At 42.9% G+C, this 25,902-nt stretch overlaps 1 protein-coding gene across 2 annotated transcripts; it reads left to right on the top strand.

Moving 5' to 3' along the window:
- The first annotated feature begins 1,826 nt into the window (after positions 1-1,826).
- On the top strand, positions 1,827-25,625 carry RNF13 (ring finger protein 13). Of its 2 annotated transcripts, XM_065639719.1 has the most exons (10): positions 1,827-1,909; positions 6,387-6,514; positions 9,750-9,830; positions 11,070-11,195; positions 13,642-13,729; positions 15,495-15,585; positions 16,643-16,748; positions 18,537-18,630; positions 22,419-22,499; positions 24,174-25,625. In XM_065639719.1, exons 2-10 carry the CDS (start codon positions 6,401-6,403, stop codon positions 24,530-24,532), a joined length of 1,140 nt encoding a protein of 379 aa, XP_065495791.1. In that variant the 5' UTR covers positions 1,827-1,909; positions 6,387-6,400; the 3' UTR covers positions 24,533-25,625. The 2 variants fall into 2 exon arrangements, with proteins under 2 accessions (XP_065495791.1, XP_065495792.1); XM_065639720.1 differs by lacking the exons at positions 1,827-1,909; positions 6,387-6,514; positions 9,750-9,830; positions 11,070-11,195 and having other exon boundaries at positions 13,688-13,739.
- The last annotated feature ends 277 nt before the right edge of the window (positions 25,626-25,902 follow it).

Below are 25,902 nucleotides of genomic sequence, written 5' to 3'. Positions count from 1 at the left end.
CTGTTTTGAACCAGCATGAAGGGAATGTGATTTCTTAGCCATCCTCACAATTTAAAACAACTTCTAGTGAGATATCAGGCTTGCAGATTTTTGTTTCTAGCCTTTGGATTTCAAGCATGACCTTCCAGCAGATGTTCACGCACAAAGTCACAAAGTTCCTAATCAACTCATCTATATATAACTGTGTTTGCCAAGTCCTCCTGCCTATCTGACCTGTGTGTTCCAGACAGTCCTGCCACATTTCTTCCAGGCTATGAAGTAGGAGACTTTTGTATTTCCTGAACTTGGGACAGTATTACTCACAGAACGGTGTGGGTTGGAAGGACCCTAAAGCCCAGCCAGTCCATCCCTTGCCACGAGCAGGGACACCTTCCATAGCCTGGGTGGCTCTGAGCCCCCTCCAGCCCAGCCGGGGACACTCCCAGAGACAGGGCATCCCCAGCTGCTCTGGGGAACGTTCAAAGGGGAAAAAAAAGGTATATGCAAGGCTATCTCCACTAATTTGTGTAAAGGATGTTGGCCCTCCAGCTGGCTTTGAAATCATAATGGATGTAGCGGTTAGAGAGATCCACATCCGCCAGCAATGCTGCCTTAACCTCACAACGAAACTGGGAAAAATTCAGATATTATCTCCCATTATTGAGATGAATTTTCCTGTTCATCCTCTCCTGACGGGGAAGATTTGTGTCCTAAGTTAGAAACCAGAATATGTGCTTTTAAAGTCGCAGAATGTTTCCATGAGTTCCATTCCTTTCTTCTCAGTCACCAGATCTCCCAATACATCGGTACCGCTATCACAGAAAATTACAAAGAGCCGAACGGATCCAAATGGTTGATAGAAGCTGACAAACCAAAATATAAGGCAAAGGTACATCTGATTTACATGTATTCACATATTCCGGCAATGAGAAATCAATAAATTAATTACGTACTCTTGCATTTCACATTGTAGAGGAACAAAACACTTAAAAAAAACCATGCTGTGGTTTTTACATCCTTGCTCTCCAGTGAAACAAAAGTTGACCTGAGAAACGTCTGCTCACCTGCTTTTTACATCTCACCTCACTAGCTTTGAAATTTAGCATCCAGTTTGGCAAAGGCAAAACATTTCAAACACAATCACGTTCATTTACGTGTTGTGAATCTGGTCACAGGATAAAGATTTGTTGTTTCTGAGAGGCTGGTCAGGCAGTCATAACTCCAGACACAGATCCTTTTTATGTGGATAGAACGCGCTGTATCTTGCCCAGAGAAAAAGTTTTTGTAAACATGAGAGGAAGCTCACATTTCTCAGGCGTGTTTCCCTGGTTGGTTTGGGTTTTTTTAACCACAGAGTTGCGCTAAAGTCCGTGAGGAGAAACCCCACGTGGCGCGGGCCCCGGCGCGGCCCGCGGGCGGCGCGGCGCGGGCTCGTCCCGCTGCGGGGCGCGGGCTCCGGCGCCGGCCCGAGCGGCAGTCCCGGGGCGGCGAACCTTTCGCAGACACTCGAGGCGCCGCCCCCAGGTTCGCGGAGGCTGCGGCCCCCGCCCGCCCCGGCAGCCGGGTGGAAGGCGGGGCCCGGGGAACGAGGCGGGAGCCGGGGGCAGGCCGCCGCCGCCCGCGCGCGCTCTGAGCGGCCGCAGCTGCCGCGCCCCCTGGCGGCGCGGCAGGGCCGCCTCTCCTCTCCTCCCCCCGCGCGGGGGGCGGGCCGCAGAGCCTCGCGCCGGCGCTCGCCTGCTCAGCCCGCCCCGCGTCACGCGCGGCCGGCTGAGTGACAGCCCGGGCGAGCAATGGCCTGCCCCGGCCTGCCGGCTCCTGCCGCGCGGCGCCAGGGCGGGACTTCCGCCGCGGCCGCCGAGCCGGGGCGCGCGCCATGGAGTGGGCCTAGGCCGCGCCGGGCTGCCCGCGCCGGGCCCCGCCGGGCCCGCAGGTGAGCGCCAAGGGGGGGGGCGCTCGCCGGGTCCCCGCGGTTCTCTGCCCCGGCTGCCGGGCGCCCCGGCGAGCGGCGGCTCGGGAGCTGCCGGGCCCGTCGCTCCGTTGCGCAGCGCTTATTCGCCTCCACCCTTGGAGCGGCGAGGCGGGGCCGTGCGGCCCAGGGCACCCCCGCCCGCCCGCGCTGTGCCCCGCTCCCGGGGCCGCCGCTGCGGGAGGGACGCGGGCGGGCCCCCGAGCGCTCCGGGAGCGGCGGCTCTGGGGTGGCGGAGGCCGCGTCCCCGGGCCGGCCGCCCCCCGGTGCGCGGCTGGTTGTGCACCGCGGTCACGGCGGGGACAGGGCGGTGCCGTGGGGTGGCTGACACCGCAATGGCCGGGAAAAACGTGAGAGCAGACTCCTGCGCCTCAGCAGAGCTGAGCACTGAACCTGTGTGCGAGCTGTCGGTTCGGAGGGTAGGCCGCAGGTGAACATTCAGGTCATAGCCATGTAATGACATGAAGATGCAAGAGCTGTAGACATCGGGCCTTTGGAGATACATGTGGAAGTTATTGCTGTTACCTGTGTAACTTCTGCGCATCCTCTGCTTGTGGAATTTTGGAAGGTGAACTTCATTGATTGTATTTTGACACGGCAGCCCAAAATACTTAGAATGTTGTCACTAAATTTGTGGCAGGACAAATAATTTTTTTGTATGTTCATATGATTTTTTGTGATTGCTGCAAGCATTGTGATCCTATTTGGCAGTAAAATAGAGTTTAAGTTTGTTTAATACAGATGTAGAAGTTAGTTTCTTTTCACCAATGGGAGAGGAAAGAACATTTTCTGGAGGGAGTTGAAGCTCGAACATAACAATGTGGACAAGGAGTTGCTTTGTGTTCTCTTCTGCTGTGAAATATGTTTCGAGTTGATTGAGATGCAAACTTCTGAACATTTGCTATTTATACATACTTTTTGGAGCTTAGTTTGTGGATAGTTGCCAAAAGTTTTGAATATTCTTATCCTCTCTGTCCCAAGCCTTGTAATTTGTTCATGACATCTGTTTTAAATGTGCTTGCAAGGCTTGTTCACGTTGCCAAGTATGAAACTGGTATTTTTGACGAGATGGAGTGGTTGTATCCAGAAGGACATTTTCCGCTCAGGTTGCCTGTTCTGTTCTGGGCGTCGGTGTATTGGTGTTAAAAACACTGTGTGTTTCATAACCCCTCATTATTAATGCAAACAATGCTGTTACTGAGTTAAGAGGTGGGTAGGGCGCTCTTGGTGTCTGGTGCAGCAGGTAGATCTGCCTGTTGTGTGTTGTCAGGTGTTGTGTCGAGCTCATTTAGCCATCCTTATCTTCAAGTGGGAAGGGACATTGTACCTTCTTCCTTTGAAAGTGTAAGGAGAAATGTATTTTCTGTTGTATGTACAACCATACCACTGCTGCCTTGTCTTCCTGGGCAATACCTTGTCTGATCCATTCCAGGTTAGTATGTTTGCTCCATGTTTGCCTTACCGCTCGTAGATGTGCTGTGATAACAGCACCCCCCGGGTTTTCCCCTCCTCAGTTCTACCTGGTGATCCTGTTCAGTCGAGGGATGTGGCTCCTGGGTCGAGTGTGCGAGTTCTAGGATGCAGTGGGAAGAGACGCTCAAAAGCCCAAAGTTACTTGAGGAGAACTTTGACTATGCCTACTGGAAAATCAGGTGTAAAGTGCTGAAAGTTAATGCAGAGTCAAATTGAACTTATTTTCTGTGGTTTACAGCATAGTCCTTAATTACATACACCTATATTTCTGTTTGCTGTAAGCTGCCTCATTCAATTAGGAGTGTAGTCTACAAATAAGCGGTGGAATTTCAGGAACTATGAGGCTTTTCTGCTTGCATTTGAGGCAACAGTTCTTGGGCCCAGAAGAACTGACAGAGAAGGCTGCGCTGTGCATGCATGTTTGCAAGGACGACTTTAATTCTGGTATTTTCTGACCTTGCTTAATACTATTTTAATGCTTTCTCTGTGATCTAAGGTATGTGCTGAATTTACTGTATTGGTTACAATATTGTGATAGTTTCAAGTGTATTGTTGCTTCCGTCATATTAAAAATGATTGTATATTTTTGAACGACTGCTCTTTATCCTTCCTGTTTCACCGATGTCGTCTTTGTCAGGGCAGACTGAGAGGAACTGGTAAATCTTAATTTAGAAAGAAAAATTAAAGAATTTCATAATTCATTACAGATTATGTATATGTAACTTCTGCTAACTAGTTGAAAGTTTCACAAAGCATCATAATTCAGAATGACCAAGTCAGAGTCATGAGAGCTGTTTTTGAAAATATCAGCTGTTTCTTCCCATTAGTAATAGTGAATTTTACCTGTCTTCGTGTTAGTGTGAGTTTAAATCAAATCTAACTTTTTGCTTTAATTAATGTTGAAGACTTTGGGTTGTGGAACAATGCTTACTGCTCAGAAAACCCACAAAGGGTGGGGCAGGAATTCTTAGTAGTTTCTCGATTCTGAAAGAGAACGTAGTAGTCTTGTCTGTGATTTCTCGGTTGAGTCAACAAAGTTACAGTTTTCAGAATTAAATACTGCAGTCAAATGAAAACAAATCCACCTGGAACCATTGGAATAAGAAGCCTGAATTTGAAGATTTTCAACAGTTATACAACCGGTTTGGATGACCTAATTGAGTTTGTTTGTGAAGTTCTTTTAATTCCTCCAATAAAATAAGTTAGAGGCAATCCAGATGTTCTGATAACAATTATATTAAGCACATACCATCTACTTTTTAAAACTTGGCTCTGAATTATTTAAACTGTTATAGTAATATTGGATCATTTCGAATAATTTCTTGCTGTGAGGCCAGAAGAATCGCTAGAAAGACTTAGTCATCCATCTGTGGACCAAGCAATTCTTTTAAATTCAGCAATGAAAGTGCTTAGATTCCATGATCAATGTGGTGCTTTATTTTGCTCATTTTATACTCTGAAGCAGGAGGTGTACTGGATCACATGGGTTTTGTTGGATCTGTTGGAATTTTGAACATTGGATTTTTTAGCTTTATCACGTTTATGTGTATAAGGGGAAGAGGATATTTTGTACTTCTGTATTCTGAAGAGATTGCGTGCATGTAACCATGTTCTACGGAAGCTGAAGCGGAGTCTGGAGCTCCTCTGCAGAGCGCTGATCGCTGTGTGTGTAGCAGCGGTGCCCACAGGAGCTGTGAGGCGTGAGTGCTCCGTGCAGAGCAGAGCTCCGGCTCGCCGCCTTGGGCTGTGTTTCTGCAGTGGGAGCCTGGGGCAGGTTCCTCGCCTGTGTCCATCGGCAGCGGGTCCCAGGGGGGCTGTTCTGGTGCCAGGGACTTTCTGAGGATGGTGATGATCAGGCTCTACGCTCTCCTGTTGCTGTATCCCAGGTTAGCGAGGGAAGGGCTGGTGTGGTTGGCTGAGCTGGGGTAACTCTCCATTACTGTTCCTTGCTCTAAAGAGTTTTTGTTGTTAAGACAGTTGTCTTCAAAGAAAAACAAAAAAGTATTGGTTTAAGCACTGAAATGGATTACCTCACTCAGTACTTTTGTTTGCAATAAGCTTTCAGTGTGAAGAGGTGTCTCGCTGTTCTGTCCGGTGTCCGGCAGCCGCAGGGTCTGTGTGCAGTGGATGGGGATGGAGCGTCCCCGGCCTCTCCGCTCGGCTGCACAGGGCGGAACCAGTGGCTGGCTCTCCAGTTCTGTGCGTGGAAGTGCTGCTGATAGATGCTCACCGTTATTCTTTGATGATAAATCGTCAGTTTTAAAGAACAGTTTCTGTTAGGAAACATGCTGCTCTATTTTCAGACACAAGCTGTTGCTTTTTGCTGCAGGTTGTAATGAAAATTTATTAACAAAACAGAATTAACTTCCTTTTAATGTCCTGGGCTTGTGAAATGCATACAAGAATACTTTACACAGTACTTGTGTTCTTTGTTTTTAAGACCTGAAAAATGCACAGGCTTTCCAGGAGACTGATGTGCTGCCCAGAGCACAAGTCCTGTTTGCACGTGTGTGAATTGCAGTGACCGGGGCAGAACTAGTTGTGATTGTTACCAGTGGGTTTGCAAGTGTGTGTTTAGAATAAATGCTTTTAGGAAAACTACTCTGGGTATGTGAGGAATTTTGCTGATGTGGGTTTATGCTAGAAGAAGGGAATATTACAATTAAGAATGTCTAAGGATGATTAGTATAATGGGAATGTTCATTCTTGTATACTGCTTGCATTGCTATCGCTTGGCTTTAGGTGTTACTGTTCTAATTTTTGTGTTTTGTGTGTGTATTCCCATGGCGGTTACGTGCTCTTAGCGAAAGGGACTTCTATCTCTAAAATAATCGTACAAATTAAAGATACTTGTTTCTCAAAAGTAAATTTTGCATATTTCTTTAGAGGGTAAGTTTTAGCCCAGTAAAATGACAGAGGAAAATATTTGCTGTATGCCTTGACTCTTTTTTAAATTTTTTTTTTTTAGGTATTAAATAAAATATGCTGTTGTCAATAGGAATGCTGATGTTGTCTGCCACTCAGATATACACTATTTTGACTGTTCAGTTATTCGCTTTCCTGAATCTTTTACCTGTGGAGGCAGATATTTTAGCAGTAAGTATAAGAATATTTTTCTATATAGATTAAATCTCTGTAAAATTGAATCTTCTTTTAAACTAATCTATTAATGAATCAGTACAGTCTGCTTGGAATAGAATTGGTTTAACAGTGTAGCTCAATAAAAAAAATAAATTGCACATTTTCGAATGCGCTTATAGATGCACCATGTGAGCTCGGGTACCATGGCAGGGAAAGCATTTAATTCCCATAGTCACTTAAACAGTCCTGGTCTGACCAGACATCCTAGAGCATGTTATAACCTTGTTAAGCATTTCATGATTATTTGGTTTAGACAGCAACTTAAGTTCTAGTGATGGATGCCATTTTGTAGATTAATTGTATAAAAATAAAGTAAAATAGTCTTCTATGGGTAGTATAATTTGTGTGTGTGCTGGAGGCCTTGTCAGTAAAGTATTTGTATATGTTTCACCTATATATATATATATGTGTTTAATAGCTGATAATCTCTGTTGTCATTAAGAATAATTTTTTTTGAGTGTGTAGAATTTCAAATTTTCGGGCTCATAAACAGTATAACAAACATAGTAGGGTCAGTGTTGTTGCTGGGCTATTTATTACCAATTTTATACATTGTGTGGTTTGATGGAGGATGTTATCTGTGTCTTTGTAGGATAGAGCTTAAGCCACTGAAATAAACTGTAGTCTCTATGTTCTCTGCTAGTTACAGTGATATCCAGGAGAGCTGTTAGTATCATATCAATTAATTTAGGAGAACAAAGTGAAAAATACTTGAAACTAAGTGTTAAAATAAAAATACTTAAAAGTTTGTCATAATGTGGGGTTGATGAATGCTGAATTATGTTATTTGGATCTTTGGGTTGTTCTATTATTATTTTTTGTAGATAAAAATGTTAAGAACACAGCTAGATAATTGCTTTGCTGTGGAACTGACATCATCATTCTGTTGTGAAATTTTAAACTGTTTTTCTACTGTAAACCTGATTTCCTCCCCCTTCCTCTCTCACCAAGCCCATTCTTCCTCTTTTCGTAAAAACCTACTTCCTCCCTTGGAAAAGATTTGAAAAACAAAAACAAACAAACAAGCGAAACCACAAAGCAAAAGATAACGAAAAGAACCAAACCAAAAACCTCCACTAACCTGAATTTAAAAAAAAAAAAGGCATTTTGGAAATTTTGTTTAATTTTTTCTATTTAAGTATCAGTGTGCAGTATTCTAAAATAATTCTACTTAAAAAGGAAGTGTCTTTTATTCTTGGATATTTGGAAGTTCCGGGTGTATTCTGAGAATCTCTCTGAAGTGGGGCGTGAAAAGCTGAACCAGGCACTCGCTGGCACTGCTGGGGAGGTGGGACGCTCAGGATACACTCAGCAGCGGGTGTGTGCACACTGTGAAGTGGGGAGCAGAGAGCTGAACCAGACACCGGCACCGCTGGGGATGAGCGGGCGTTTGCACACTGAAGTGGGGAGCAGAGAGCTGAACCAGACACCGGCACCGCTGGGGATGAGCGGGCGTTTGCACACTGTGAAGTGGGGAGCAGAGAGCTGAACCAGACACTGGCCCTGCTGGGGATGAGCGGGTGTTTGCACACTGAAGTGGGGAGCAGAGAGCTGAACCAGACACCGGCACCGCTGGGGATGAGCGGGTGTGTGCACACTGAAGTGGGGAGCAGAGAGCTGAACCAGACACTGGCCCTGCTGGGGATGAGGCGGTGGGACGCTCAGGACACTCAGCAGCGGGTGTTTGCACACTGTGTCACATGGAGCACGAGCTGTGCAGACAGCCCAGACCTTGCGCGATTTCATGGTTTAATCATTGCCTGCTTGGGGAGCAAAATTCCAGCCCAAGTCTTTGGTTCACCAACAAAAGAATTTCTTCTTTACTGATTTAGGTGTGTTTTTATGCTTTTGTCTTCTCAGGTAGTTGCAGCCTCAAATGAGGATTACGTTTGTGTGAAGTACTGTTACATATATTTGAAGCACAGTTGGTTATTTTTTAAATAGGGGATAAAAAACAGGCACGTTCGTGCCTGAGTCTTGCTCAGGCTGGGGCTTGGTGGGTGGCTGCAGAGAAGTGGCAGCAGGAGCTCGGGACGCGCGGAGGCGGCAGCGACCGGCACCGGGCTGCGCGTGTGACGGCGGAGTGGAGAGCAGGAGCAAACCTGGGCTGACGCAGCGGGGCTGCAGGGCACAAAACCGCTCCCTTGCTGCCTCCTTCCCCTCCGTTTTGTTAGAGCCCATGGGAAGGAAGCTCCTTTGCAGTGTTGCTCCTCGGAAGGAGTTAAGGGAACTCATGATCGTGTTTTTCTTTGAACTGTAGTTTGAGTTACTGTCTAAGTCGGGCTGTGAGGAAACGTCTTATCCCTCCGAGATGAACATGTTTCTGGCTTGACCGTTGTGTAGGACAATTGGATGATACAATGAATAGACAAATATTTCTGAGTCATTAAACTATTTAATACAACTTACCAACTGGTATGCATTTGAGTCAGTTACTGTATAATTCACAACTTTTTTTAAATTTTAATGAGAGAAATTTTAGCGCACACACAGTTCACAGTTTTTATTGTAGGGATTGTCCATTGACTCTGCATATTGTAGAGCTATGACAGGCGAGACAAGGCCAGGGGAAACAAAGCTTCCACACATACAAAGGCTTGACAGGGTTCCTCTGTTCTGAAATGAAGGCTCAGAGTATGAAACAAAACTGTAGAGACAGTTTTCAGCAAGTAACCTGAACAGATAGCAGGAATTGAGCAGGGTTAACATATGGAGACTGTTCTTTGCCTACAATAACCCACCGTTTGAAAGCTGTTCTTCCCTGTACACAAGTGAATTCGAAGCAAAAAAACATCACCTGAAAAAAAAACCCAAACAAAACACCAACACACCCCAAACCCTCTGCTCTTCAGATTTTTGCTTTTTTGGTTGGTGGTTGTTCTCTTCTGCAAATATTATGGTATTTGAATTGTAGACAGTAGAAAGAAAGATCTAACATATAGATGACTTAACAAAAGATCTATTACCTTCTTGTTTTGAGAACTAGACAAGAGGAGAATGATGTTGCCATGTGAGTGGAAGACAAGTAGAAGAAGCGATTTTGTGATTTCATTGACATGGTCACAAGAGGTCCTATGTCTGATAAAGATTTTAGTCTAAAAAATTACACAATGTTATTTCATTTCTGTTTACACTTGTTATTTCTCTCTTGTTGCAAACCTGAATTTTCTTTAAAATTTATTTCTCTTAGTATAACCTTGAAAATGGAACCCAGACCTTTGATGATCTGCCTGCTAGATTTGGCTACAGACTGCCAGCAGAAGGCCTGAAGGTAAAAAAAAAAAAAGTAATAAATTGAAGATATATCTCCTGAATATATATAGAGAGGACTGTATCTGCTGAACACTTCTTCTGTAAGATAATAAAGATAAAAGTTAAATTAATCTAGTACTGAGGAAAGATAAATACAGAACTGATTAATCTGCTGCTCAAGCAAGACAAATGTGGACAGGATCTGATATGAACTGTTGCCTGCAAATGAAGAGAATTTTAGTAATCTCACCTTTTGTATGTAAGAGACAAGTTGCTGAACATTTTTAATAAATAAATACATTTAAAATAGCTGCATGATTGGGAGTCTAAGATAAAGTGAGTTTGACAGACCGTTGTTTTCTCCCACGTTGATGTCATGAGATGTCAGTACCTTGTGCTGGTGTCAGCGGATGCCAGATGCACTAATGCGGTTTTATTTTAGTCTGTGTGATTAGCGGGGAAGGTGCAGATAGCACATATACACATTTTTTGTTAGTTATCGGTTGCAGTGTCTTACGCTCCAAATAAAATCATATTGGGATGGGAGAGCTGCCCTGAAGGTACAAGGCGGGATCACTGTGGTCGCATGGTGTCCTGCTCAGCCCAGAAGGGAATAAATCACTGTAAGCGTTCCTGTAACCTGAAACTCCTCTGCAAATGAGACCTCAAGACGACTTTGTTTTCACACCCCGTGAGTTTCATCATGGGGAGAAGTGGTGTTAGAGCTGTATAGTTGTTCACTGACTATATTGAGGAACAGAGGGCGATTAAGTGATTTGCTGGAGTAGTGAGCCAATTTAATACATCAAAAATAGATATAAGGAGCTTTGATTGTAACCTTTTTAACTATTAGACAGCTGTGTCTTAACTGAGGTAGATGTCGTCACCTGCGTAGAAATAATGAGTTTTAGTCCTGAATATAATACTAAAACTTTTTTCTTTATTTGATTAAGATTTTTATTATTTTTAAAAAATGATATGATACTGGTTGAAATAGGATGAAAATGTTATAGTTTTGTAATTGAAAAAACTGTATTCTTTTCTAAATTTCCAATTCTTTACAGACATAAAGATTCTGATGAATCAAAATAAATAGCGATGTAGCTGAAATCTTGCTGTGATGTGGGACTGAGTTGATAATAAGAACTTATTTAGCTATTGTATGAAAATGTACCGTTTTCTTTCCTTATAGCTGTCTGGCAGCCCTTTCGTTAACAGGAAGAGAAATGAAGCTCCTGTTTCTGTTCCTGTTTTCTAGGGATTCCTAATAAATTCAAAACCAGAGAATGCGTGTGAGCCGATAGCCCCACCTCCGCTGAGGGACAACTCCTCCAGTGCTTTTATTGTCTTAATTCGAAGGCTCGAGTGCAACTTTGATATCAAGGTAAAATTCTTGCTTTTAATTTTTCCCCTCTGTTTCAATGTCTTAAAGATTTTACTGGCGCTTCAGAAAAATACCTGTAGCTAAGAGCAGGATAGATACTGATGAGAAGGGGGAATTTTATTGTCTGCAGGCAGATAAAGCAGTATTGTAATATGATTTAGTTTCAGATTACCTGTTTGTGAGCCAGCTTACGTGGCAAATAAGGATGCTGTGGTTTTATAATAGCAAGCATTCGGTAGCAGTATCAGCTTTTCTTGCCAGTTGGACTCTCTGCTGCCAGGGATCACAGGAGATTAGGGAATGGAGATGACCTAAAAGCACCCAAAATCTGCAAGCTGCTTTCCTGATTTGTGTTTGGTTTTCATAGCTGGATCATGGTGTGGCTCACAGAGACCCCATGGGCAATGAGAGTGTGGGGCTGGTGGGGAAGGAGAAAGGGCCCTGCTGGGTAGAGACGGGCCCGGGGGCAGGACGGAGGGTTTGAACAGCTGCAGCAGCTACATGGACATCAGGGCATCTTTCTGTTGTGAAAATTTTGACATGCAACTGAGGTGGAGTGTTCTCTGTGTTATTTTAAAAATACAAAAATAGACTTATTTGTGTTTGGCTAGAATGTATGGTTCTCTTGAAAATGAACCTGATATACAGGGTAGCAAACGATGTCTTCAGGAACAAGGGCTCTTCACTTTGTTGTTGACTTTCATGAGCTAAAAGGAGATCCAACTGTATTTGCTGCTATGCGGTATGTTCAGTTGCGTGGTGTTGTGGTTAAAGAAATAAAACAAGCAAACAAATAAATTAATACTACATAAAAACTGCTACTAATGACAGCTGCACATTTATGTGGATGTGCAGATGAAAGAACCCGTGATAACCAGGCGGCTTTAAAGCTCCAGTCACTCAGTGAGCTTTTGTATTCCTTGTTTCAGCACTGCGGGATTTGGGATGTGCTACCAGGGCTGACTCCATTCCTGCCATTCTGTGTCACCAGCTCAGATAGGGAGATGTTCAATGCTTTTAATCCTTTCCTTGTCTTACTCGTGACTGTTTTATTTAAAATTCTTGTGCCTTCTTTTCTTTTACCTATTTTTGCTGTGTGCAGCATGCAAGAAAGCTTCATATTTCAAGCTTGACCTAGAGAACCTTTTTTTAGAATAATCAGTGAAGTTTTCCAGCGTTACAACTCATGTTCCTCACTGTTGTATGTCTCCTGAGAAGTGGGATGTGTGTATGTATGTATGTGTGTGTCTATGTTTGTATATACATATATTTTCCCCTCTCCTGGCCTTGAGGGGAGGGGTCTTGAAAAGGAACGCCAGAATTTTCCCCTGCGTTTTTGAGATCCGGTGACAATAGTCTGCTGTAAAAGAGACATGGTGGTGATTTCTCGGTTCCTGGGATTGGTGTCTGTGTTTGTTTGTAAGGATCATGCTGTAGCTGATATTTGTGGACTGGTTAATAAAACTGTTGCGATGCCATAATATCCAAATGCTGCCGCTGCTTTCCAGTTTCAAAGGCGTTTAAAGCTGTGATCTTGTCACTTGTTTTGGTCAGTTGTACTTAATGGCTTTATGTTTGCCGATTACATCAATATGTGTTTGCAGTACAGTCTCCTTAACTAGATCCATGCGTGTGAGTGGAAATCAAAACTCTGGCCGCGTCCCGTCCGAGCGCAGTTCGGAGCCGGTCTGTCCCGTTGCAGCCAGGCTGAGAACCCAGTGTGAAACAGGAGTTGAGTACGGGATGAACCCAAGTGCTCCTCAAGGTTCTCTAGTGCTTTTTGCATCTTGTGATGAGTTTTTATACTGGTGTGTGTGCATTAGAAGCAATATCCAAGACAAACGGTTGTAACTTAGGTATGTTTATGTTAGTGATAGTGCAGCAAATGCCATTTACATGGACCTTAGGCTTTGCTTGTATTGACAAAAACCCAATATATATCAGAAACATAACTGGTACACAATATATAGTTTTGTACCCATATTTATAATTCTGTGCTTTTCCATGAGAAGGCTTCTGATACCTGGGCTGTCAAGTAGGAAATTCCCACATCTCTAAAGGCACAGAAAACATATTACTTGTGCGATTTCATGAGCTATCAAGTGGTAATTTCTAGTTTACCCAAGTAAGGTAGTACCTTTATTTTCAATTAGGATTAAATATTATTTTTATTTACCCATAGAAAGTTTTTAATCCTGTTTTTAATACATGTAAAAACTGTCTGTCTGCAGACAATATTGAATGATTTTTTTCTGGAAAAATAACAGTTACATGAGTGTTAGAATAATACTGTGATATCATTTTGAAAGCTGACACCTGGTTTGTAAGTGCAAATGAAACTGCGGTTGTATTTCTAACTTCCTGGACGTGTCTTGTGTCTTAGGACAGACAGGTTACTATATTTTGAAGCCGTAGCCTTTCCAGTAACACTTTGTGTGGCTCCCAGGTTTTAAATGCCCAGCGAGCGGGATACAAGGCGGCCATCGTTCACAATGTGGATTCTGACGACCTCATCAGCATGGGATCCAACGACAGTAAGTACAGGTATCACTTCTCTCTCCTGTTTGAAAATCATTTCACCACCAGAGCGTGCAGAAACAAAATCCGTGTAAAGGATTGGGATGAACTCTCACTTAAAAACCAAACAAAAATGAAACAACAACAAAACCCGGAAAAAACACTGCGGCCAGCAATCCTCCTGCTTTTAACATTTTGGAGTGGGAGATGTTTGCATAGAACATATGTGTATACTTGTGTGTTATTTGTGGTGTTGAGTTTGTACATTTTCTGAGTGTTTCTTTTGGTTTTCCTTTAAATTTCAGTTCAACTGTTCTGGACTAAATGGTTAAATTTATGAGAGAGATTTATATGACTGATGTAGAAAATAGCCGATGTGGTGTTAATTAAGAAGAAATACAAGAAAAGTGAAGAACTACTCCTTTGGAAGGAAATCAGACTTTAGAATACGACTTTTTAGTATTTGTTAGTGGTTCTGTTTTGTTGCACTGTTGTGTACATTTTTCTGTTCCTTTGGGCAAATGCATTCTGATTTTGTATGATTACATGTTACGTGTGCATATTTTCAGTTTTTCAGTTGGAAAAAGAATGTTTAGAGACCAGCGCACCGTTTTCTGGTTGTTTCTGATGCTAGCCGTTCTGATTTTAAGCTTTCGTGGAGTGACCATATGCAGAACATCTTGTAATATAGTCAAAATTTTGGGTTTGGCTTATGGTATGTGCTTTTTGTCTATAGTGCTGTTACAACGTTCTTTGTGCCATTTTTAAAATTTTGTCCAGTTTTTGAGTTTGCTCAATACGGGACAAGAACATAGATGAGAACAAAAGAAGTCTTTCCTTGTAGAAACACCACTGAGTGAACTAGGAAATGAACTTTGAGCAAAGGAAATGGTGGCTGAGTATCCCAGAAAGCCTGTGGAAGGGGTTTTAATGAATTCCCCGCCTGTGTGAATCCTCTTTCCGGGTTTCAGTGCGGTGTCCGTGTAGAGCTCGTGCACGGCAGGGACGGGGCAGGCTGGGCTGTGAGGGACGCGCAGCCACGGGAGCCTTGGCCTGGGGCAACCGTGCGCTTGGGACCGGCTGAACTCAGGAGACCGGGGCCCTTGAACGTGCAGCACAAGTCAGACGTGCAAATCCGCACAAAGCAAAGCCCAGGAGAAAGTTTTCTGGAGTACGGGATTTATTTTCGATAATCTTTCATTTGAGCTGCATCTTTTGAGCTTCTTATTATTGCCTTCACTAGTAAACAGAGAAGGGGGAGACAGTTCCAGCGAGTTTCTTAAGACTGAAATAAAAATGTGGGATTTGTTCATTGTTTTCTTTCTTTCTTTTTGACCTTTTCTAGCCACAGCTGTTTCCAGCGTGTTCATTTGTATTTAGGTTAAAAAGGAGGGAAGAAAGATGTATTAAAATTTGCAGGAAATCAATGGAGCTGTGTGGCTTTGTCAAATCTCTGAGTAAGAATCATGTCCTGGTTAAACTTCCTCTGATTGTAGCTCTTTTTTTTGTCTAAATATTTTTGTTTTATGCTCCCTTTAAATATTCCATTAAGAATCTTTATTTCTATACCTGCAATAAAGTCTCTAGATGTTCGCTAGGAAAAATAATACCATTTCTTATATGATGTAAAGGTATAGCATGCACGTGCATCAGTCTGTGTGTCATTACGTTAAAATATGTCTTCACGTTATGATAGTCTCATAACGTTCAAGTCTTATGTCTTAAGAGTGCCCATAAAGTCTCTGCGTAATAATAGCTTTATTTTCCTGCTTTTTGATACAGTTGAGATTTTAAAGAAGATTGACATTCCTTCTGTCTTCATTGGCGAGACATCGGCTAATTCTCTTAAAGAAGAATTTACTTACGAAAAGGGGTAAGTTACCCCACGTGCAGTTGTGTTATTCCTTGCACTAATCATTGCCTCTTTTTAACGTTTATGGATTTAAAATAGGATGTTGTGATGATAGAGGCTGTAGGTGTTCCTGGTGAAACCTTGTGCCTGAGAGCAGTGGGCAGAAAACATTTTTGAAATTAATATCAATTGCTTTCGTGCAAGAGGGCAACCATATGTTTGTCAAGTGTTACCCCTTTCATTTTCATATAGCATTAAACACGTGTTTAGCTAATGGTCTGGGAATCACAGGAATGTTTGGGAGAGTATGCATATTTCAGATGGAAGAGTGTGTTCTTTTTAGAATGTATGTCAGTTCCCATTGAAGTTAGATGCTGGTCTTTAAAAAAAAAAAAAAAAAGAAAATTCATGCTTTATTAACAGTTCTAGAACAAGGCAGAACTTGCTACGCCAGGTGAATCTGCAGGATGCGCTCAAGAAGATTCTAAGAGGATGTTTGATTAGGTTTGCACTGCTTCTGTTCTGGTTTAAAGTTTAAAAATTTAAAAAGAAAAGCATTGTGAGAGCAAGATGGTTAAAATATGTACCTTGAATAGGATGGAAAAGGAAGATTTTTGGTTACTGTACTGCAACTTATTGACTCTCCAGAGGACAAAGGGTGCACTTTACCATGTCTCATGATTTGAAACTAAACCTCCTGTATAACCCAAAATGCTTCAGTAAATAAGAATGGTTTCACAGTATCTTTTGATAGTCACGTTATGTTTTTCTCATTCTGCTGTCAAAGCAACTATGAGGTTGTTTTCCTGGTTGCTTTAGATTTATGTATGATTGAATTCAGTAATTAGATTTGACTCCAAAAATGTTCTAAGAAACATTGTTTTATCCTTTTATTTAATTGGCTTTACATTATGTGGATATGGGATGATTTTTCCGTGTTGCGCACAGGTAGGTATTCCTTTAGTGTATCTAACGATAACCTTTTATTTTCATGTTTTCTTTCATTATGTTTATTCTTTAATTCATTGTTCATTAATTTCTAACCTATTTAGAAAGCGTTATCTTGTTCTCCCTGCAGTGGCCATGTTGTGTTAATCCCAGAGTTCAGTCTTCCTTTGGAGTACTACTTAATTCCTTTCCTGATAATAGTAGGGATCTGTCTTATTCTCATCGTCATATTTATGGTAAGTTCCTTCTTTTAATAACATTTTTTATTTCAAACAAATGGTCATAGAACAGTCACTGAGGTTAAAGGAAGGGATGCAGTGATGGAGCAGGGAAAGCTTGCCGTGCCGTACCTGTGCCGTGCTTACCTGTCGTCTGGTACTTTCTCAGTACAGTAATCAGGTGCAGAATTTTGGCACAGGGATATCAGGAGCCCTTAGGGTGTTCTACCTGGAATGTAACTACTGACAGAGAATTGTCCTCGCTGTTCCTCTTGCACTGCCCAAGTGCTTGGTCGCCCCATGAGGAACGGCCTGTCCTTGTGCTCTTGCACACTGGAGGATGTCCCAGCTGGCCAAGCGTGTGCCGCTCCCACCGTCCCGCAGAGCCGTCCTCACCGGCTGTTACACGGGAATAGCCGTCAGGCAGCAAGCTCAGAACCCTGTGCAGCATACGTTTTACAGCATATACGTAACCTGACGAGGTTCTCAGCTGGGCACGTGGCTCCTATAAAAGGTAAAATAGCATAGCCAGGTGTTGTTTCCAAATACTGAGCATCCCGCATTTGGAATCTCTGGAAAGTTTTATCAGTCTGGAATGTTTTAGCAATGACCTGGTCAGAGCAGTTGGATGCACAGTACCTAAGCTTGCCAGCAGTACTAAATAGGAGACGTTGGTTCCCTTGAGCGTAGAGAGGCCTTGACACAGATCTTGATAGATTAGAGCACTGGACAATTAATTGGTGCAGTAAACTTGATCCCAGGATGGTTCCAGGTTGGATTTGGTCCTCATTCGTTTGTGGTTTTGGCCCTGCTTCTTTCCAGAAATCTTGTTTTTAACTAAGAAATGAATGTGGAGACTCTGAGTGTTACTAAGTGTCTGAATTACAGCAGAAAACCTGCAGTTTCTGCATAGAGTTTGTTGTTTAGCTGGTTTAAAAGAGCCTGAATTAACAGTTCAGTGAAGCCAGGTGTCATGCAGAAGGATAAATAAATTTCATTTTGCCAAAACCGATTACCGTTTCAAATGGTCCTAATAATATTTATCCATAACATACATACATTCATAGTTTTAAAAAAATAATCTCTTGTGAAGTCTGTCAATGCCTTTCAGAGGTGCCTTAAATAAGAGTTTATCACATTAATACTCTGTGTTTATCCGCAGCGTAGGTAGGTGTAGAGCACCTCTGCAAGTTTCAAAAGACTTGTTAGTGTGTATACTTTGGCTAAGGCCATTTTTTTTGTTGTTTGTCATAATATTTGAAAAATAATGTCCTATCATAGGTGCTAGAATGAGAAACTGAACAGAAATAGCGTTAGGAACTACTAAGAAAATTGAAACAGTGACTTTAGTATAGCTGAAGAGAGCAAGTAACTATGGCTTGGAGTAGCCCCTTTACTCCTCCCCACACTACACCTCGATACTATGAAAACGGGCCAAATCAAAATGGGAAGAATTCTCTAAAAGAGCGGCAGTAATCTGAAACTGTGAGCAAAACTGGCCAAACGGAATGAATTGTGTTTTGCTGTGGAATGTGCCATCCCGCCTCAGTTTGCAGCAATGGCCATTTTTTTTTCTCTTTCCAAAAAAAGCTTGTATACTTTTGGTTTCAAGTGCCATGGTCATCGAGAACATCCTTTAGGCTTGTTTGGCTTCATCCTTGAGTCCAGGCAAGGGAAGAAGTGATCCAGTTTGAGCTGAGGTTCCCTTGTGACCAACTTACTGTGTGGACTCATAAATTATAACTTCTGTTGTTCTCTTGTTGTTTTAACTTCTGTTCATGCTGTCTTATTTGTGTCTGTTTCCAGATCACAAAATTCGTGCAAGACAGACACAGAGCAAGAAAGAATCGGCTTCGGAAGGATCAGCTTAAGAAGATTCCTGTACATAAATTTAAGAAAGGCAAGTGGATCATTCTTTGTCTAAATAGTTAGACTCTGTTATTTTTAACACCAAAAAACCTCCAAGTTGAGGGGGTTTGTGGTTTTGGAGGTAATTTTGAGTATACTTGAAATAAATTGTAGAGTTTGGAGTGAAAGCACACAAAAAGCTTGACTTGACCCAGTCCTCACTGAAACAGAGGAGTTGTAACCTTTCTTGACTGGAAGCAGAGCGGACACCATATGCAGACTGTGGCTGAGAATTAAAGTGTTGCTTAATACACCACAAAATCAGTACAGAGATTCCACAGGACTTTGTTTTTGTGCTCTTATTAACAGTGACCACAGCAGTCAGTCGCTGTGATGCATTATTTCCATTATTTAGAACTCCCACCAGCACGACGGTGTCCAGCTCTGGGTCCTCAGCACAGACACACATGGACCTGCTGGAGAGGGGCCAGAGGAGCCCCAGAAATGACCCGAGGCTGGAGCAGCTCTGCTGGGAGGACAGGCTGAGAGAGCTGGGGGGTTCAGCTGGAGAAGAGAAGCTCCGGAGACACCTTAGTGCGGCCTTTCTGGACTTAAAAGGGGCCGAGAAGAAAGATGGGGACAGACTTTTGAGCAGGGCCTGTTGCGACAGGACAAGGGGTGATGGTTTTAAACTAAAGGAGGGAGATTCAGGCTGGACATGAGGAAGAAATTGTTGCCCTGCGGGTGGTGAGAGCCTGGCCCAGGTTGGCCAGAGAGGTGGTGGCTGAACCATCCCTGGAGACATCCCAGGCCAGGCTGGACGGGGCTCTGAGCAACCTGAGCTGGTGCAGATGTCCCTGCTCATGGCAGGGGGGGCACTGGGGGGGCTGGGGAGGGCCCTGCAACATAAACCATCTGTGATTCTGTGATTGTCTGGAAACTGGTAAGTACTAGTGGCACATAAGTTCCCTGACCTTGTAAAAACAAAACTATCTCGTGGGTATAATTGGTCTGTTTTTCCAGAGGAGCAGTCCTTTCATTCAATCAGAATAGTTCTGTGTGGGCAGGAGTGATTCCAGTTCAGTACCAAAATACTTGCTGTTTTGAGTCTTTGTAGTGATCAGTTTTATGGAAGATCTAATGACAAGATGAGAAATAAAGCTGTAGTAAGTTACTTTAGTCAGTGAAACAGAAAAGCTGCCCTAAGTCCTTCTCTGTTGTCGTCTACTCCTTAAAAGCAGAAAAAAACCCACTACTTTTCCTCCTTGTTTTGTTTTTTTAAATGTGTTACCATTTTACCATGTGATCGTTCATTCATACAAGCTGTTGCAAGGAATGTGATTAAAAGGCCGCAGAAGTATGTAACGGAAATGATGGATTGCTGCTTCACAAGAGTCAACAGAGAAGGTGTTTCCGAGGCCCAGAGGCCGTGCCTGGTTCGGAGACCTTGGTGACGCCAACCTGCGTTATTAACGACGTCGCTCTCGCTGTGCAAAGCAGATGTTCAGTCGGAGTGGACGCACGATTTGTGCAATGTTAGTCAGCCTTGGAGAAAAAAAGGAAGTGTTTTCCTCTGCAGGGTTGACTGAACCTTGCTGTAATGACCCATTGCTATGGATTTAAAGTTAACTCTATAAAATTATCTTAAGCCAATGTAGCTAATATTAATTTTGTTTCCTCGTATTGATTCTCTATGAAATCTAATTAGAATTAAAAATTTAAAATGTACTTTAAAGATAAATTTGCAAGGAAAAAGTTCCCTCAAGAAAGTCAGTGTCTTTTTCAGCTGATTGTGTGCATCTGTAATAACTGTCTCAGAATTACATGACCAAGTAGCCAGTGTATGAAAATACCTTATTGCTGTTTTCCCCATTTTCTTTCTTCTTTGCTTTTGCTCTTACACGATACGAATTGTTTGAAACTCAGTCAGACATTGTAAGTGAACCTGGCTGTAAATGCTCAGGTATCCACTGCCATCCGTGGCTTATGAAAAACACACAAAGATCTTATTTTTGCAACGAGGATTCCAGTTTCTTTAAGCAAATGGTCACTTTGTATCTACTGCTATGGAATGAATCCTTTATGTTACTTTTAAGTCCTTTTACTAAAAGGACAAAATGCAACCTGTGCTGTATCCAAATCTCTTTGCTACACCGAAGGAGTTTTGGGGCAGTTGTTGTGGTTCCTTGCAAAATGGGTTCCATTGTGGACATGCAAAAGTCAGGGGGAGCTGATACGATGTGTTCATAGCAAAAGTGAGCACAGCAAAATGACAGATCCATGTCATGTGCCTGTAATCTGATCATTAACAATTCCAGATATTCTGAAGAATAATAATTTAGAAAAAACAGGGGTTAGAAATTTTGTGAATTGGTATGTATTTTCAGAAATATATAATACTATTTCCAAGCTAGTTTAACTTCACACTAAAATGGAATCTAGGCCACGACTGAAAAGATTTTTAGATCTTAACTGCAATGAAATTACGGCGTAACCTCTCACTCTTGTAGAAAATATCAAAATTAGTGAAGATGGAATGCTGTGGGAGAAAGAGACTGTGGGCATATCACTAAGAAACCAAAAAGGAACAAAGCGATTTTTTTTTTTTTTTTCCTACATGGAGTGCTGAAGGTTTTAGGGTCCTAAATGAGTGCTTAGAAATCTGATGAAGAGTCCAGAGTTTGGGAGCTGCTGTGTCCACAAGACTTGTGCAAATGGAGCTGCTGGGTTGGTGTTGCTGTGTGCAAGAAGAGCTCAGCTCTGGACTGGCAGCTTGGAAATGCTTTGTGTACACGTGGAAAAACCCCAACATGTGACAGATAATAAGCTGTAAGAGTATGTGTCAGTTTAAGCAAACATATATTTTTAGGAATTGTGTATTGATTTATTTTCTGTACATATCTTTATATGCAGGTTGATACCTGTGATGGAGCAATAGTGGGAAATAGGTGTATCTCAGTGCCTTTGGAAAATCTGCTCCAGTCTAAGTGCAGTTCTGCAGTTTACTGTGGATTCCTAAATGGATTTTTTTTTTTTCCCCTGCAAATGGGATTGTAACTCATCTAATTACTGTTCGTTCCTGACCCGTGTGCCTGACTGCACAGTGCAGTTATGCTCCAACAGAGAAGATAAATTGTAAGGTCTACCAAAGCCTGTGCAGTTCTCTTTTGGCATTTTTCGTTGTTCACAAGTACACATAGATGCGATGGGTAATTCTGTGTTTCTGATACTATTTTTTTTAACGTACCAAGTAGTTAGGAGATAATTTTGCTTACTGAAGAGTTGTCATACACAGCCGATTTAAGCAAGATCCTTTATTTCGCAGCAGTTTCCGTACTTGCCTTTTTCCGCGGTGGTTGTGAGGCGGGTCCTGAGATGCAGCGGTGGGTGGTTGAGGGGCTGCCGGGGTCCCCGTGAGCAGGGACACTGTGCCTGCGGCTGCTCCGGGGCACCCCCGGTAGGCAGTTCATTAATGGTGTGGTGATGATTATTCTGCTTTTTTTACCCCGTCATCTTTGTTGCTATTTTCTGCCTAAGTTTTCTCCAAACTTAATAAGTGAATCTTATATTTTAAATACTTTTATCTTCTAATAAGAATGATAGAGAGCGAGCAATTCACGCAGTTTAAAAAATTTTTATTAACCTGAAGGGAAATGAGCTGAAGTCCTGATGAGGAGAGAAATGTAGCAAAGTAACTACACAGGCTCAGAGAACCTGCCCCTGCGTGGACAGGGAAGAGCAAGAGTTTGTTCAGCCCGTGAGACCAGCCCAGAAACCTGGGTGCGTTTGGAAGGTCTGCGTCACATCGGTTACCGTTCATTTCTCCACTCTGTGCTGCAGGAGACGAATATGACGTGTGTGCCATTTGTCTGGATGAATACGAAGATGGAGACAAGCTCAGGATCCTGCCGTGTTCTCATGGTAAGCGGCTGTATTGTACGTTTGGTATTTGTAGTAAACCAGCTCTCTAAAACGCCATGTCTAAAAATCCCTGTGGATATGTTTATTGATTGATTTAATACAATTTATTTTTGATAATATGTAGAAATTTATATACAAATTGGGAAAATAACAAACTTTGTTTTCATCTTTTTAAAAGCAAAAAAGCCAGCATTCCCAATTTGCATTTTTCTTTGGATATACACATGAAAGAAAATCTGGGCTTGGCACTGTCCCCCAAATGTCTGTATTTAACAGGGAGGACATTCCAGAGTTACTCGTTACATTAAAAAATAGGCTTTCACTGTCTCTGAGATAACGAACCCATCCAATGTAAGTCAGGAATTAGTGACGCAGGGATGGAGGGATGTGGTGTGTCCACTGCCTGGTGGCACTTGGACTCAGTGCTGTCCGTGCAGAAATCAGTGGGGCGTTTTTGATGTGACACATTGTGCACTGTCTGCACGGTCTGTCTCAAATACAGCGCCCCGCAAAAGCTGTGTCTGGTGCTCGCGTGTGCGTCCGTCCACGAGACGAGACAGCTCTTCAGTGCACACCAGTACAAGAAGTGTTCTAAGAGCTTACACATAGAAATCTGGAAGAGACGCCCAAGAGCATCTCTAAATTGAAACTTTTTTTTGATCAAAGCTGTGTAAAATCTTACCAACAAAGCCAGGGCTCATCCTGCCCAGCCTGAGCCCCTCTCTACCTCCCAGTCCATTAGCTGGTTACAACCGCTTTGGATGGGTGCAGTTTTACCCAGCTTTTCCTCTTGGAATTCCTGCTCTGACTGGGCACTGCAACAGCAAACATCACATCACAAAGAGATTAAATAAAAGAAGGAACTGAAATCCCAGCCTTACATCCCCAGCGAATGCAGCAGGTGACAGGCTGAGCTTTGTAGATCCTCACTCTCCAAACCCATTTCAAAACAGGCTGACAAGCAGGAGCTTTCAGAAGAGAAGGAGCAGATCCCCAGCGTCTGTCCAGCTGGGACTGCAGAGGTGACTGAGTGGTCACCGACAGCAAAGATTGCTGACAAATACATAACAACACAAAGAGCACTGTCAGTTCTTGTGGAGAATGTGCTGCTGGTGTGCTTGAGCAGGTACTGAACACAACACACCTGCCCTTGTGAGCATGGAGCTCTTTGCCAGACAGGAGTCTCACTTGGGAAGCAGAGCTGAGTTTTTAATACCGTAAGAAAGATACTTTCAAACACCTTTTTTTAAACAAGGCCAGTGTAGCTGCAGTGCCAGCTGTACGCCTGATTTAAAATCGACAAAATCACGTGGTTGTTTAATGTAGTAGGATGTTTCGGTACAGTCCTGGTGGAGGTCGGTGATGGGGGCACGTCTGCTGCAAGGGCTGGAGCTCCTCCAGACGCTTTTACCGCTGTTCTGTCGAGTGCGGCCCATTGCAGGACTGCTCTGGGATTCATTCACATGGATATATCCACGTGTCCGAGATCCTCATCTATCCGGTGTTTTACACGTAAGGATGGACAGTCTACGTGCCAACACATGTGTAACTAAAATTCTCTGTACGAGTTAAATTCTAAAATTCTCCTGTGTTACTAAACATAAATACAACTGAGCAGGTTTCCTTGTCCTTTTCGTTCAGATAATGACGTACTCGTGTTTTGTTTTTTAACAGCGTATCACTGCAAGTGTGTGGACCCGTGGCTGACAAAAACCAAGAAGACGTGTCCCGTGTGCAAGCAGAAGGTGGTCCCGTCGCAGGGGGACTCGGACTCGGACACAGACAGCAGCCAGGAGGAGAACGAGGTGTCTGAGAACACGCCGCTGCTGCGGCCGCTGGCCTCGGTCAGCACGCAGTCCTTCGGGGCGCTGTCCCAATCCCACCAGAACGCGACCGAGTCCTCGGACTACGAGGAGGATGACAATGACAATGGTGACAGCAGTGATGCAGAAAACGGAATAAACGAGGAGAGCGTAGTGGTTCAACTGCAGCCCAGTGATGAGAGGGAGTTCAGGGCGGCCAACACCGTCTGAGGCTCCTGACGATGAGCAGTGTCCAAACAAAGAGTTCCTAAGGCTAGACTTTACAAACCTTGATGTAGGGAATATATTTTAATCTGTAATCCATTTGGTTTCTTCAGTAGGAGCAGCATTTCATGTAGTAGTACTATGGTTAAATCATTACGGATAGATTTATTTTTGATTCAGGTATTCAGTCATGTTCCGTCTTCTCAAAATGAACAGCTTAACTGGACCTCACAACGCTAATGAATAATGTTAATAGTTTATATCAATAGAAATATCACACAAACTCTAAATGTATCTTGTTGAAATGGGATTTATCTGGAAGTACTTTTTTCCATTTTGTAGCAACAACTGGGTCATACCGATAGCAATATTTATTACATGTATGGTATGTGTTACCCCTTAAGCCCAACAAAAAATGTATTTGCATGTTTGTATAGAGTTTTCCTAAAAACTGTCACCACTACTGAAAGAAAAATGTAGAACAGATCAATATTCTGTATGCTGGTGTATCAAAACAAGGTGGAAGAAATTCCACTTTTATCTCAAAGCAGTGATGTGGAGTTTGCCACAGTATCTGAGTTTAAGCAGATCCATCAAGCAGTTCCTAGGATGAGGAAACCTGGAGTATGTGTGTAGTTTTGAGCAGTTTTCAAGGTAAGATCCACCCGAAGCGCATGAATTATCCCACCGGTTCCAGGGAGCAGTCTGGTTGCCGGGGGTGACCTGGGAGTTGTGGGGAGCGGGGGGCGACCAAACCAGAGGTTTAGTTCCACATAGAAAATAATTTTAGATAAGTATTCTATTGATCCTCACCTCGTATACCTCCTACTAAAGAGCATTTTATGCTGCACTAGTCTGCTAAACTATGTATATAGAAAAATTGTTCTTTTCAAATACCTGATCTGAAAACAAGTGCTTATAACTGTTAACAGAACTCAGTACTTACCAGTGTATCATGAGAAAAGGAGATGCTATATAATACCTCTGTAACTATGTAGAAAGCAAAAACATACGTATAATCAAAATGCAGAGATTTTTTTATATGGCCTTGAATAAGGAAAGCTTGAAAGAATGTTAATAAACATGTTTTCCACTTTAAGTATCAAAAGGAATTTATTGAATTTCTGCATTACGCCCAACATGTGCTCTTCTACCTTTATTATTAAGGTTAAAGTGTTTTTAAAGATGCAGAACATCCCTCAGTAAACACCGACCTGTGTTGTGCCGTGTATCACCAAGCGCTGTACTGGTCCGTGTTCTGTGCAGGAGGACGGAGTCACATGGAAACCTGGAGCTGTGTTCACATTTAGTTTGAGGAGGTCGGAGCCGGTGCGGGTGTCACTGGGACGGGAGCAGGGCCGCGGTGGCCCTGGGTG

This window comes from Caloenas nicobarica, chromosome 8 (genome assembly GCF_036013445.1).
Source record: "Caloenas nicobarica isolate bCalNic1 chromosome 8, bCalNic1.hap1, whole genome shotgun sequence".
Classification (NCBI taxonomy): Eukaryota; Metazoa; Chordata; class Aves; order Columbiformes; family Columbidae; genus Caloenas; species Caloenas nicobarica.
Note: the sequence above shows the minus strand (reverse complement) of the source record. Positions and strands in the feature narration are given on the sequence as shown.

Excerpts from the sequence above, each read along its gene's own strand:
- RNF13 (XM_065639719.1), top strand. The coding sequence starts at position 6,401 with ATGCTGTTGTCAATAGGAATGCTGATGTTGTCTGCCACTCAGATATAC. Across the intron at positions 11,196-13,641 it reads AGTGCAACTTTGATATCAAG|GTTTTAAATGCCCAGCGAGC; the intron begins GTAAAATTCTTG and ends TGTGGCTCCCAG. Across the intron at positions 22,500-24,173 it reads GATCCTGCCGTGTTCTCATG|CGTATCACTGCAAGTGTGTG; the intron begins GTAAGCGGCTGT and ends GTTTTTTAACAG.